At 39.7% G+C, this 13819-nt stretch overlaps 1 protein-coding gene across 1 annotated transcript in view; it reads right to left on the bottom strand.

The window, feature by feature from the left end:
- Window positions 1–13819, bottom strand: part of Ttn (titin) — a 285277-nt gene that overhangs the window by 200482 nt on the left and 70976 nt on the right. Inside the window, 21 exon segments of the mRNA XM_048345167.1 lie at window positions 252–533; window positions 718–996; window positions 1243–1530; window positions 1644–1922; window positions 2035–2313; window positions 2432–2710; window positions 2811–3092; window positions 3245–3523; window positions 3649–3936; window positions 4172–4450; window positions 4552–4830; window positions 4942–5220; window positions 5312–5593; window positions 5690–5968; window positions 6083–6370; window positions 6485–6763; window positions 6861–7139; window positions 7567–7845; window positions 7952–8233; window positions 8740–9303; window positions 10934–11212. Coding sequence (XP_048201124.1) covers window positions 252–533; window positions 718–996; window positions 1243–1530; window positions 1644–1922; window positions 2035–2313; window positions 2432–2710; window positions 2811–3092; window positions 3245–3523; window positions 3649–3936; window positions 4172–4450; window positions 4552–4830; window positions 4942–5220; window positions 5312–5593; window positions 5690–5968; window positions 6083–6370; window positions 6485–6763; window positions 6861–7139; window positions 7567–7845; window positions 7952–8233; window positions 8740–9303; window positions 10934–11212 — 6183 coding nt within the window.

The raw sequence follows: 13819 nt of genomic DNA, 5'->3' as shown, positions 1-13819 counted from the left end.
ATTTTGAGATGATAAAAATTATGACATTGAAATAACAGGAAAAATATCTCAAAATGACTAGGTCATAACTAATGACTAATAACTAATAACTAAGAAGAAATAACATTTAAAAAAGGAAATAATACTAGCATAAGGAAGCATCCTATGATCTGAAATGAAAACTGAGATAGTGGAAAAGAATACAAAGCTGTGATATCCAGGGAGAAGAAGGTAAGTTTCCATTAATTAAGAAAATGGAAATAAGATTCTACCTTTTACTATAACCTTGGTACTACAGCTTGTGCTGCCAGCAGGATTCTGGGCCTCACAAATGAAATCTCCACTGTCCTCAGTACTGAGACTGTTCATCTGTAGGACAGCCACTGAGTCAATGAAGGTCATTTGGTATTGATCACTGGCTGAGAGTTCATGTTCATTTCTGTACCACACAATTCTGATTTCTGGAGATCCAGTTATCTTGCATTCCAAGCGTGTAGAGTCACCTGCTTTCACTATTTTGGATGCTTCTAGTTTCTTTACAAACTTTGGTGGTTCTAGAGAGTCAAGAAAGAGAAGATTATGAGGTGAATAACACAAGTTTAGTCATATATAGGTAAGAGAAAACATGAGTGATGTCTGACAAATACAATCCATTGTGTTAGAAAGATACATTAGAACAGCACAGAGGAACTAGAGCTACAGGCCAGACAGAAACATAAAACAATCAAACTTGCACACCTGTCACAAGCAACATTGTAGTGCAAGAGTCGCTACCAACATCATTGGTAACTTGGCAAGAATATTGTCCAGTCTTGGAAGCATCGACTGAATAGAGATTTAAGAAGCTAGTTGACCCTTCCAAACCAATGAAACATTTAGGTCCAGAGGCAAGTTCCACATCATCCTTAAACCATCTTATTTTAAACGGTGGTGTTCCTTTTAGTACTGCCTTAAATTCTACTGTAGAATCAGGTATGGCTTGTTGCCGCTCAGGTTTCACTAGGAAGCTTGGTGGTTCTGTAGATTTCAAGAGAGATTTATTTTTATTACATCCCTTGTAGTTGAAATATTTTGACCAGTTGAGGTACATATAAGAAAAAAACTCAGAAAAAGAGATAATGGCCGAATCTTTCTTAAATTCAATAAACACATACCTAAAGAAATAGAAGTTTTGAGAGTTTAGCCTTAAAGGATATAAGAATAAGAGTAACATATTCTCAAAATATTCATAAAGAGGAACCAAGAAGGTAAAGAAATTCTAACCTTTCACAGTTAAGATGCCACTGCATGCATCATCTCCTGCTACGTTTGACACCTTGCAAGTGTAATTTGCGGTATCTTCTAACTCCAGATTATTAACTTCCAGTGACACAGTGTTCTCATGACACACAAGTCTGTATTTTGCACCTGTAGATATTTCTTTGCCATCTTTAAACCACTGAGCACTAATAGGAAGTGAGCCAGACACTTTGCACTCCATATGAACAGAAGAGCCCAGAACCTTATCCATTTTACTTAATTTTTTGGTGAATGTTGGAGGAATATCTTGATCTGTTCAATGCAAACAGCAAAAACACATCCATTAATGTGGATTTGAGATGATCTGGACTTTATTATAAAGGACATATTCTAAACAAGGGAGTTGACTGGGCAGCGATACACACCTAGCACCCTCAGGTAGGCGTCACAGCTACTGCTTCCGAAATCATTTTCCACCTTGAACGTATACTGCCCACTGTCTTGCTTCATTACTGACTGGATCCTGAAACTGGCTACATTATTCTCAAAACTCATTGAAAAATATCGACTGGGTACGATTTGTTTCCCATCTTTAAGCCATTTCACTTTGAGTTCTGGTGTTCCGGCCACAACACACTCCAAGGTAACAGGGTCTTTCTCAGTAACATCAAATGATTTAGCTTTCTCTATGATTTGAGCAGGTTCTGTAGTAAGAATGAAAATGGAGGTGAGTTACACTGATAATTCCATGAGAACTAAAGTGTGTTTATGAAATGGTTTCCACAGATTTCCATGGAAGGGGAATAGCGCACCAACCTTGTACTAAAAGGAAGGCATAACACCTCTCAACGCCTGACTCGTTCTTGGCTTGACAAGTGTATCTCCCACTATGTCCATTATCCACACTCCTGATTTGAAGTGTGGCCACATTGTCCACAAATGAAATGTGGACATTGTCATCTTCGTCAAGAATCTGGTCATCCTTTAGCCATGCTATAGAGATGGGGGGTGAGCCTGCCACAGTACCCTGAAAGGTGGCAGAACTTTTCAAGACAGTGGTGACATTTTCTATCTTCTTGGTGAAAGATGGTGGATCTGTGATTCAATAAGACAGTGTGTAAAGATGGGATAGACATTTTCAACTCCAACCCATCCTAAGATTAAAGACCATTCAGAGATTTTAGTTGGTAGCTTCTCCTTGCTTATCACTGACCTTTCAGGGCAACTCGAGTACTACAAGAGCAGCTGCCACCTTCATTGGCTACAATGCACTGATATTCACCAGTGTCAGAAGGGTCACACTTTGTTATGTGGAGGTGAAACACTGACACCTGGTCAGTCACTGTATACTTTTTGCCACTTCGAATTTCCTTATTATTCTTCAGCCAAGTGACTTCAAATGGAGCGGTTCCTGTAACTTCACACTCCAGTTCCACATCACTGTCTTTCACAACTTCCACAGGCCTCAGCTCTCTAACAAAAGTGGGTGGTTCTACAGGGTTTAAAGGAAGACAAAGAGTAACTTACTCCAGGGAAGACCCAAGACCATCAGGCAACATAGCCCAAATGCAAAGCATAGTCCGATAACCAACCTTTCACTTTCAGTTCAATGCTGCAGCTTGCTGTGCCTGCGTCATTTCGAGCTTCGCAAACGTAAGTCCCACTATTTTCTACCCTGGCACCAGAAATCTGTAAACTGGCTACACCATCCACAAAGGAAATGCCATGTTTCCTAACATCTATTATTTCGTTCCCATCCAGATACCAAGACACTCTGATCTCTGGAGTGCCTGTTATTTGACATTCAAATGTTGTTGACTGTCCATTCCTCAGCACTAAAACTGGACTGGGCTTCTTAATGAATTGAGGAGGTTCTGAAGATGGAAAAAGAAAGGAGTGTGACATTGGGAATTTTTTTTTACAATAAAGTAAAATTAGCAATGCTTTCTTAATACACATCTTTCCTCTACCCCCTCCCCAAGAAAACATAGAAAAGCAAGAAAATGAGAAGATGTTGACACCAGACCTTTAACAAACACAGTGGCTTTACTGGTTGCTGTGCCAACATCATTGCTTAGTTGGCAAATGTAGGTCCCAGAGTCGGAGGCTTTGGCTGAAAAGAGCTCTAGAATGGTAGAGGTGTCATCCTTCCAAATGGAGCGAGATGCCCCAGAGTGCAACTCTTTGTTATCTTTAAACCACTTTATGGTCATGGGTGCAGTGCCACCCACAAGTGCTTTTAGGTGAACCCGTGTACTGGGGTTGACATCTTGTGACTGTGGCTTTTCCACGAAGTAAGGGGGTTCTGGGATGAAAGAACAAGAAGCAAAATAGAGAGATGGAAATTTTGTTTTATAACTGAACAATGAAGAGGAGAATTAAGAAATGAGTGATCAATACTCTCGATGAATAGAGGTAAAAGTTGCCAACCTTTGACGGTCAGATGCCCGCTGCACTGGTTGTGGCCTGCTTTGTTGGTGGCAGAACAAGTGTAGGTACCACTGTCAGAACCTTCCAGCTGACTGATTTCCAGGAAGGCAGTATTATCATGAAAAGAGAACTTGTACTTGTCACTAGCTGATATTTCTTGGTCATCTTTGAACCACTGGATGCTTATGGGATGTGACCCAGCCACTATACATTCTAAGTCAATGAAAGACCCTTTAATGCTGTCCATTTTCTTCAGCTTCTTGGTGAATGAAGGAGGTATGATAAGATCTATCCAATAAAAAAGCAAAAGAAAGGAAAAATTATTCTCTCTCTCTCATTCTCCTTTTACCTCTCCCCTTCATCTCTTTTAGTATGCTATAATGAATAGTGAGCTCATGGTCTCGCCCATTCTAGGCAAGTGCTCTGCCACTGAGTTATACCCAAGCCCTGTATTTTCTCCAACTGTAAGAGAGAGAGAAGCATAGAAATGCCCAGCTCCTCTTTACTGATAAGCAATACCAACCTAATACATTAATGCTAGCCTTGCAGCTGCTTCTCCCAACATCATTTTGGACTTCGAATGTATATTCTCCACTATCTTTCTTTTCTGTAGAGATAATTTTTAGTATTGAGACCCTGTCAGTGACACTGATTTTGTATTTTGGTCCTAGGGTCAGTTCTTGGCCATCTTTAAACCATTTGGCTATTATCTCTTTAGTTCCTGAAAATTTAACTTGCAAAGTAGCTGGGTCTCCTTGGGTGACATCTATGGACACAGCCTCTTCTGTGATTGTTGCAGGTTCTGAAGAAAACAAAGGGATAGATGTAGGTTGTGAGATGCTGTTCTGATAAGCTGACATCTGTATTTCTTCTTCAAAGCCAACGCAACCTTTCTAAACCAACCTTTGACTGACAGCAATGCTGAACATCTTTGTATTCCTGCATCATTTTTGGCCTGACAGACATATTTCCCATCATGCTTGACTTCAATGCTGCTGAGGTACAGACTGGCCACGTTGTTCTCAAACGTCATTCTTGTATTATCATCTTCAGTGACTTCATCGTTATCTTTTAACCAAGTCACTGTGATTGGCAAGGAACCCTTCAGAGTGGCCTGGAAGGCGGCTGTGCCTCCGCGGAGGGAGCTGGTGCTCTCAATCTTCTTTATAAAGGATGGGGGTTCTAATAGAAGAATGGGTTTTCAATCAATACTAGCTCTATAGAAAACTAGTATTTCAATGTAAAGAATAAACACTACAGAAGAGCCAGGCTCTAATTTGAGCCGACACTAACCTCTTAAAGTCACCCTGGCACTGCAGGTGCTGCTGCCCACCTCGTTGGTCACCCGACACTGATATTCACCAGCATCAGCAGCAATGAACTTGAGGATCTGCAGGCTAACTAGTTGATCCTGAATGAAGGTTTTATACTTTCTACCACTTCTCAGGATTGTGTTGTCTTTGAACCAAGTGATCTCAAAGGGAGGTGTACCTGCCACCTCAGCCAATAACATGACATCATATTCCTTCAATACTTCTATTGGCTTAAATTCTGTCGTAAAGTAAGGTGACTCTATAGTAGAAAAGGAATGACATGTTAGCTGGCAAGGGGTCTGTGCTATGGACCCAAAACATGATAATGCAAGGACAAAGTGGACACAAACCTTTGACTATTATAATGCTAGTGCAATGGTCACTGCCAGCCTCGTTTTGAGCTTCACACATATATTCACCACTGTCTTCGATGGCAATATCTGCTAGTCTTAAAACTGCAATCGAGTCCATAAAAGACATTTTGTGTTTGTTGCTGTCCTTGATCTCTTTATCATTTGCAAACCATGTTATTTTAATTGGAGGGGTACCAGTTACTTTGCAAGCTAGTTGCGTGGCATCTCCCTTCTTTAACAGCTGTGATGGCTCTAACTTTTCAACAAATGTAGCAGGTTCTGTGGAAGGAAAGCAGTTTATTAAGAAACATGACCAAGAAGAAAAAGATCTCATGTAACAAGATAGAACAAAGATGTCAAGAAAAGAAGGCAAACCTTTTACAAACAAGTTTGCACTGCACTCCACGCCTCCAGCAACGTTGCTAACTTTGCATGTATACGTGCCCGAATCAGACGTTTTTACTGCATAGAGTTCCAAGGAACTCTCTAGAGCTTCTTTGGTAATATAGCAGCTTCCACCAGAAACCAGTTCTTTGTCATCCTTAAACCATTTGATAGTAAGAGGAGTGGACCCTTGGAAAGTGCTCTTTAAGCAGACCGCTGAGCCAGGGAGAAGAGCCCTGGATCCTGGTTTAGTTACAAAACTGGGTGGTTCTGAAGAAGGAGTATAAGGAAGAATTTTAAAGAGTTAAGAGGTGAGCTCTCAGGGAAGAACACTTAATCTGAACAATGTCTATAGTACAAATGAAATGCAAAGTCTCTGCCAACCTTGCACAATCAGGGCTCCACTGCTGTCCTTGCTTCCCACAGAATTGGTGGCTCGGCAAGTGAAATTCCCTGCATCACTCATGTCTACTCTGCTGATCTCCAAAGACGCTGTGCCTTCCACAAAGGCTATTCTGTATCTGTCAGATGCAGCTATTTCTTTACCATCCTTCAACCAGGACACCCTCATGGGGAGGGAACCCGCAATCTTGCAGTCTAGCCTGCAGGCACCGCTAAGGACACTATCCACATTGCGTAAAGGTTTGGTAAAAAATGGAGCGATGTCTCGATCTGTTCACAACACAAGAAGGAAAAAGCAAGAAGAATATGGGAAAGTGCTCAGTGGCTCAGTTTTGGTCATTTGTTTTAAAGAACCAGGTAACATAGTTTTCTGAAAATACTAACCTAATACCGTGAATGTAGTCTCGCAGGAGCAGCTGCCCACTTCGTTGGAAACCTCAAATGTATACTGGCCACTGTCATGCAATTCAGCTGAATAAAATTTGAGTTGGGCAACATTGTTTTTAAAACTTATTCGGTACTTTTTACTGGCAACCAAGGGTCTTCCATCTTTGTACCACTTGGTCTTGAGTTCTGGGGTGCCTGTGACTGTGTACTCCAGCGTGGCTGGGTCCCCTGTAGTCACCTGGATCAGCTCTGCTCTTTCAATGATTTTTGCAGGTTCTACAATGGTATGAAAGCGTTAGTATACCTACATGTAGATAAGGGGTCCACTTTAAAAGGAAAGGATGACTCAAGTTCAAAATGTTCCTACACTAACCTTTCACTGTCAGTTCACCAACAGAGGTTTGACTTCCAGCTTCATTTTCAGCCAGACATGTATATTTGCCACCCAAACTAATCTGTACATCAGGGATTATCAAGACAGCAACACCATTGGAAAAGCTCATTTTGGCTTTTTCATCTTCTTTAATAACCTCTTGGCCTCTCATCCATGAGACAGAGATGGGTTCGGACCCTCTGACAGCAGCTTGCAAGGTAACAGTTTGTCCTACAAGTGCGGTAAAATCATCTACTTTCTTGACAAAGGTTGGCGGTTCTAGTTAAAGAAAGAGAGCAGGTAACATATCAGTTCCCACACACTCTCAGCACTATTTCTTCTTAAGAGTTTCTACCTAGATTACATTTGTCTTTCCCACTACTACTATTTGATAGAATTGATTAATTAGAAAGAAAAAGATTTCAAGGATTAACAATTCTATCCAAGAGACTAACATAGAAGATAAATGCTTATCAGCTGGCAAAATACCTGATTACATTATTAGATAATAAATATTTACAATGGCATCCCAATAAGATGAACAGTCATTGATTTTGTTCCCTGAGTCCCAAGTTTGAACCAAGACAAAGTAAAATTTTAAGGCTAGGAGAAGACCAGAGGAACAAAAGTGTCATTTTTCTTTTCATGCATTAAAAAAGTGATCTGGGCAATTCATTAAAGACATAGTGGCTTTTCACACACTGACCTTTTAATAAATGTGTTGCACTGCAGCCACACTTTCCAACTTCATTGGCCACAACACATTCATATTCACCAACATCTGCACTATTGAAAGCAAAGATTTCCAGAGACACAAGAGACTTCTGGGAAAACAACCTGTATTTTTTACTACTTCGTATTTGCTTCTTATCTTTGAACCAGCTAATTTCAAATGGACCTGTGCCTGCGATTTCACACTGTAGTAGGGCATTTGTTCCTCTCACTATATCTGCAGGTTCAAGAGTTTTGACGAAAGAAGGAGGCTCTACAAAAAGTACGAAAGCATTGGGTAAGTAATGCATGCCCAGCACCGAAAAAGGGATTCCCCCCCCCCCTCAGAGAACCAGGAGCCCACAATATAGTAAACAAACCTTTGATAACTATCTCTGTACTGCAGCTGTCACTACCCACATCATTTGTGGCTTCACATGAGTAAGTGCCACTGTCTTCAACTTTCACATCCGTGATGTCAAGGATAGCCTCAGAATTGACAAAAGACATTCGGATTGTGTTACTTTCATTAAGTTCTTTGTTATTTTTAAACCAGGTAACTTGGATCACAGGTGAGCCTTTCAGTTTGCAATGTAGGCGAGCTGATTCACCGGGGAGCATTAAGTAAGAGGGATCCACCTTCTTCACGAAGGATGGTGGTTCTACGTGAAGTGTACAAAAGAGAGAATGGAAAAGACAGCTGAAGGATACATTCCACAGAAGATATGCAGACTCATAGTACAAAAAAGACAGGACATAGAAAAATAGCTTCATGAAATTTCTGGAAAACTAGTGATGTATTTGACAGCTGGTTGGAAATTTCAAGCACATTACTAGTTCCTTGATTTAGAATCAAACAGACAGACAAACAAGGAAGCAAAGGGAGTATCTATACAAAGAGGTACTTAATAAAAGAAGATAATTACAAATTGCCTACACATGAAGATCTTAGAAATTTTAAGCAAGCTTGGTACATGACACACATAATTTTAACAGAACAAAAGAATTTTGAAGAAGATTCAGAAAATATATTCAAATAATGCCAGAACTTTCCCAGATCCACATGTTGGCTAAATGGAATTATTTTAATACCAAAGCACATGAATAATGTTATACTAAGATTCTCTTTCAAAGAAGGAAGTGACAAATGGCTCTTTGGGAATCTTACCTCGAATAGTGACTGTGGCTGAAGAAGAGCTGCTCCCAGCCTCATTGGAAGCTGTGCATACATAGGTTCCGGAATCTTTTAATTTGGCCAGAGGGATCTCAAGTGATGCAATTTTATCTTCAAAATAGATCTTGTAATCTTTCCCAGGGGGAATTTTCTGCCCATCTTTGTTCCATGTGACTGTGACTTTCCTGTCTTCATCCACTTGACACTCAAGGTGAACCTTCTTATTGATGGCTGACTGCACAGGCTCTAACTCTTTAATGAAGTGTGGTTTGTCAATGACAATCAACTCTGCTTGGCAGATATCTGCTCCAAACTTGTTGGAAGCCTTACAAGAGTAAACTCCCCTGTCCTGGATGGTAAGATTCGAAAGATCTAAACTGTGCTTGTTCTCTGCATCCGTAATCCTACAGTTAGGTGAAGGGGACAAGGCAGATCCATCTTTCTGCCAAATGGTTTCAATCACAGGAGTCCCTGACACTGTGCAGAGAAACTTGGCTGCCTTCCCCACAAAAGTTGTAAGAGACTTGGGTCTGGAGAGAAAGCTTGGTGGATATGCCTCTGTAAAAGAAAATGTTCAAGCATTACAGGTAGTTCTCACCAAAGATCTTGCCATAATTATATTATTCCAAGACAGAGATGAGTTATTCTTTAGGAAAACATGAGATATTATTTAACGTGATCTATTTAATAAGACCCAAAGATTCTTTCAAGGAAAAGGAGGAGTGTTCTTTATAAGGGAATGGCACATCACTTTGTATCTATCAGAGAACGAATTTTTTTTTTTTGGAAGCAACATTGCTATAGCTTTGTCCTCATTCTAGTGGATTAATTTGAATTATTTGATAAGCAATTCAGCTGTGATTTTAATTCTGAAAATGAGAAGACTGTAAGAAAGACAAAGAAATGGTACTTGACTACTCAACTCTAAAGAGTATTAGTGTTAGGTGAGAAGAAGATTGAAAGAGTTTTTTAAGGACTTTCAAACCCTCATGTTAAATGTCACGATATCTTTAAATGTTTGACTTTAAATATCAAACTTACAAAAACATTTAATTGTCATTTCTCATTTCCATTCCATTTTGTAGCAAGATTTTAGAAATCTCTTTTGCCGATTAGCTTTATTAAGTTAACCTCCTTTGTCCTTTCCTCTTACTGAAGCTTTGATTCAGTCATATTACTGAATTGGCCTTATATGAGTAAAGAAACACCCAAAGAAATCATGTAAAATAATTCCATATACTTGATTGTATGGAGCTATTTTGATTACAAAATGAAAACCACTGGCTGGACCATTATGGGCTGGGCTTCTTGGCATCTCATTGATTTTCTGATTAAAGAGGTGTCTGGAAAGAGAAAGCTTAGGAGAACTCTGCTTTGTTTATGTCCAGGATATACGCTGCATGTGTTTTTGCCTTTGGATGCTTTTTATTGAAAAATATATAACCCTCTAGCAGTACATTATTTCAGGGCACTGTGACCATTCTTCACTACTCACACTTTCTTTTGGGAGAAAGAAAATGTGAAAGTGTGAAAGTGTGTGTGTGAGAGAGAATGAGAGAGAGAGAGAAGACACACAGAGAGAGACAAAGAGGGAGAGAGCACAGAGCAGCTATTGATGTTTTTTAAAACCAATTTCAAGCATTTGGTGAGTACTAACTTGGTGAAAGTAATCCTATATGTCAATTACAAAACAGAACATAATATTTGTGTAGTGGGTCTCCTCCTTAAGTTTGGAATAAAGCTTTTGATAAGAGTCTTTTTTTTGTAGTTCTATATTAGTTATCCTCCCTCATTTTACTTAGGATTTAATTGTACTCTTGGAGTCTGACTTAAATAGTTTATGGTAATTCTGTTTCTAATGGACTATTTAGTTCTAGATACATGGGGATATTATTTATTTTTTATCACTGCCACACTCTTTTTGAAATATTTTATATTAAAGACTTAGCCAGGCTCATTTGATGACTTAATGGTGTTCTTAATCTCCTTTTTGCTTTGGCTGCTAATAAAAACAGAACTGGATAGAATAATGGTTCATTCTACACCAGCTGTGCAGTTCCTAGCCACCATGTTCCCACTGTGGTTGTTGGTGTGTCTGGCTGGTAGTGCTTTCTGCTCCTGCAAAGGAAATAACATTAGCAACAATGTGAAACAAAGTGACAACCTCCATGACCATGTACACATTTACCTGTCACTGTTAGTGTGGCCATACAGCTGACACTGCCATATTCATTGGAAGCTTTGCAGGTGTACTCGCCACAGTCGACTACCTGAGTCCTTAGGATTTCCAGGCTGGATACATAATTTGAAGACCGAATAGAACACTTGTCACTCTCATAAATTTCTCGGCCAGCTTTAAACCACTGGAAGTGCACATTGGGTGCACTTTGGATCTCACAGGTGAATTTGGCAAGGTGACCCAGAGCTACTTCCAGAGGCTCAATTCTCCTCTTGATCACAGGGGCAACTGCAAAGGAAACATAATACATTAGCATTCCTCTTTATCAAGCATCCCATGCTTTTCTTTTTCTTCTAACTTTTGCTGCTGCTAATGAAGTAAAACAGTTGAAATTCGTGAGGTGGATTACAGCAGTTTAAGACAAATGCCTGGAAAACGAGAGAGATCACTGAAGGCAAAAGAAGACAATAAGCAGCTTTCAACATATTCAATTGTTACAATGCAGTGACTTGTGAAAAAGTATTATTAAAATGAGATGCTTTGGGTGTACATGCATTAAAGCATGATATACCATTTAAATATACCATGCTTACCAGGAACACTGATGTGATAAAGTATGATACATTAAGTAAGGTGATTAAGTGAAGCAATAGCAAAAAATAAACCCAAATGAGAAACACAAACGGACAACTAATCATGGTTATTTTCAGTTTATAGATGGGAGTGGTTATTTTGAAGTAGCTAGCTGTTCACAGATAACTTTTTATTACATATCATTAAAATAGTGGCAGATAAAATAAAAAACATATTCATCAATATCATAAAACATATAAAATATGTTTTATTTGAAAATAGCATCATGGATATGATAGTGTACTACCCAACAAGGCAGTAGAAGAAAATATAATAACCATGATTATGTCTGTGAATTTATTCTTGTTCTAAATAACTTGCATTCTGATAGTGAAAAATGTGACAGTTGTGATGAAACCTATATTATAATCCAGTGGGTATTAGAGCTTGAGCCATATCATTCATAATATCCAACCTCTTTTTCCTACAGTGAGTTTGGCTGCAGTTGTTGTTTTCCCACTGTCATTCGAGGCCTCACAGACATATTCTCCTTGATGTTCTTCTGCATTTACTGTGCTGATTACTAGTGTGTATGTATTTTGCTCTTGTAAACACTTGAACTTTTCATCTGAAGATACCAGTTTACCCTCAAAATACCAATTTACCTCATTAGCATTCGCTATTGATGATGTGAGATATGCAATATCACCTTCTTCAGAAAGCACATCTACTAAGGGCATAAGTATAATAGGTTGATGCTCTTTAGTTAAGCTATCCTCAGCAACCTGTGTCTTTCCCAAAGCAACCTCCTGGGTAGCACCATCAGAGGGGTTCTCTTTTTCCTCTAAGGGTTTCAGAATCTCTTCCTGAGTTTCATCGGGCACAGCAGAGGAAGCAGCCTTCTCAGTGGCAGTGGGATCCACCTCTTTGACCTGACTTTCCACATGAGAACAACTAACCTCTTCAGTGGAAACAAAGTATTTAGATGCGACTTCTGGTTCAGTGATGGCATCACCTTTCTGTGGATCTGAAAAACAGGCCATTTTGTTCTGCAGGTCTAGTGTGTTTCCTGTCTGAATTCTGGGATCCTCAGCTATTAAGATGTTTATTTCTTCACATATAATAGAGCACAAAGCATCCTTAAGTTCAGATTTCAGGTTAGCGATTTGAGGATCAATATCTTCAATGGCAATGGTCATTTCTTCTGTTAAAGACTTCACTGAAGTAATAAGGTAGGTGCACAGGATTCGTTTGGGCTCTTGGGTGAAGTTTATGGCCTTGACCTCCACCTTTTCTATGTTTCTTAACCACTCAGAGAAAAGACTTGGCTGTTCACTGGCCACAGCAGCTTGCAGAGCCCTCCGGATCTGAGCTTTTAGGTTCAATCGTTGTTCTTCTGGAATACTAGGAAGCCGATTTTCCTTTGATAAAATGCCACTTCCCTGCACTTCTTGCACTCCCATTATCACCTGAGGCTCTTTTTTATATTCAGTGGTTTGGTTCAGGGACATTTCTGGGTCATCAGAATGTTCCTCCTTAAGTAAGACTTGCTTTTCCTCAAGTTCTAGTGGAAACCTTAAGGATTTGCTTTCCTCAGTCTTGACAGCAAAATCTTGCCCTGCACTTTCTAGCTGATCTGCACTTTCCATCAGGATTTTTCCTTCTGTGCATATGTGCTCTGAAGAAACCTGGGGCTCATAGTTTACCTCAGAGATCTCAACAACGGGACCCTGAAAACTTTCCACCTGTCCTTCAGGTAAGCTCTGACTCAGGAGCAGAGCACTTTGTGTCTCTTGTTTTGGAAGAGTTTTTATTCGTTCTATTTCCACTCCAGAGATGGATGTTTCTTCAATTACAGATGATGAATCAGAATGTGCTGGTGGTTCTGTTGAGTATTGTGGATGAATCCATTCAGGTTCAGCTACTGTTTCAGAACTTACTTGTTCTACAGACAAAGCATTTGGGAAAATGTTTTCAGGCTCTTGACACTTCAGAGTATCTTCTTTGGAGGGAGTGTTCAGGGGCTGGATAATCTGCAGCTGTACATTGGGAGGTGGTTCCTGAATGGGCTGCACATGAACAGTACCACCGAGAGAAGAAAGCTCCCTGCTGCTTTCAGGAGTAGGCCTGTCCTGTTCCAAAAGGACTGTGGACTGTAATTGCTGAACCCCTAAATTAACTCCATGGCTCATATCACTGGCTTTCATAATATGTTCATATTGCTCCTTTTCTTCTTCAATTAAAGAACCTTTCAAAATGGTGTCCTTAACAAAAGCTAACATTTCCTGCTCTGAATCCAGTGTCCCAATTGCAGGGCTCTTT

The sequence above is a fragment of the Perognathus longimembris genome, chromosome 4 (genome assembly GCF_023159225.1).
Source record: "Perognathus longimembris pacificus isolate PPM17 chromosome 4, ASM2315922v1, whole genome shotgun sequence".
NCBI classification, from domain to species: domain Eukaryota; kingdom Metazoa; phylum Chordata; class Mammalia; order Rodentia; family Heteromyidae; genus Perognathus; species Perognathus longimembris.
Note: the sequence above shows the minus strand (reverse complement) of the source record. Positions and strands in the feature narration are given on the sequence as shown.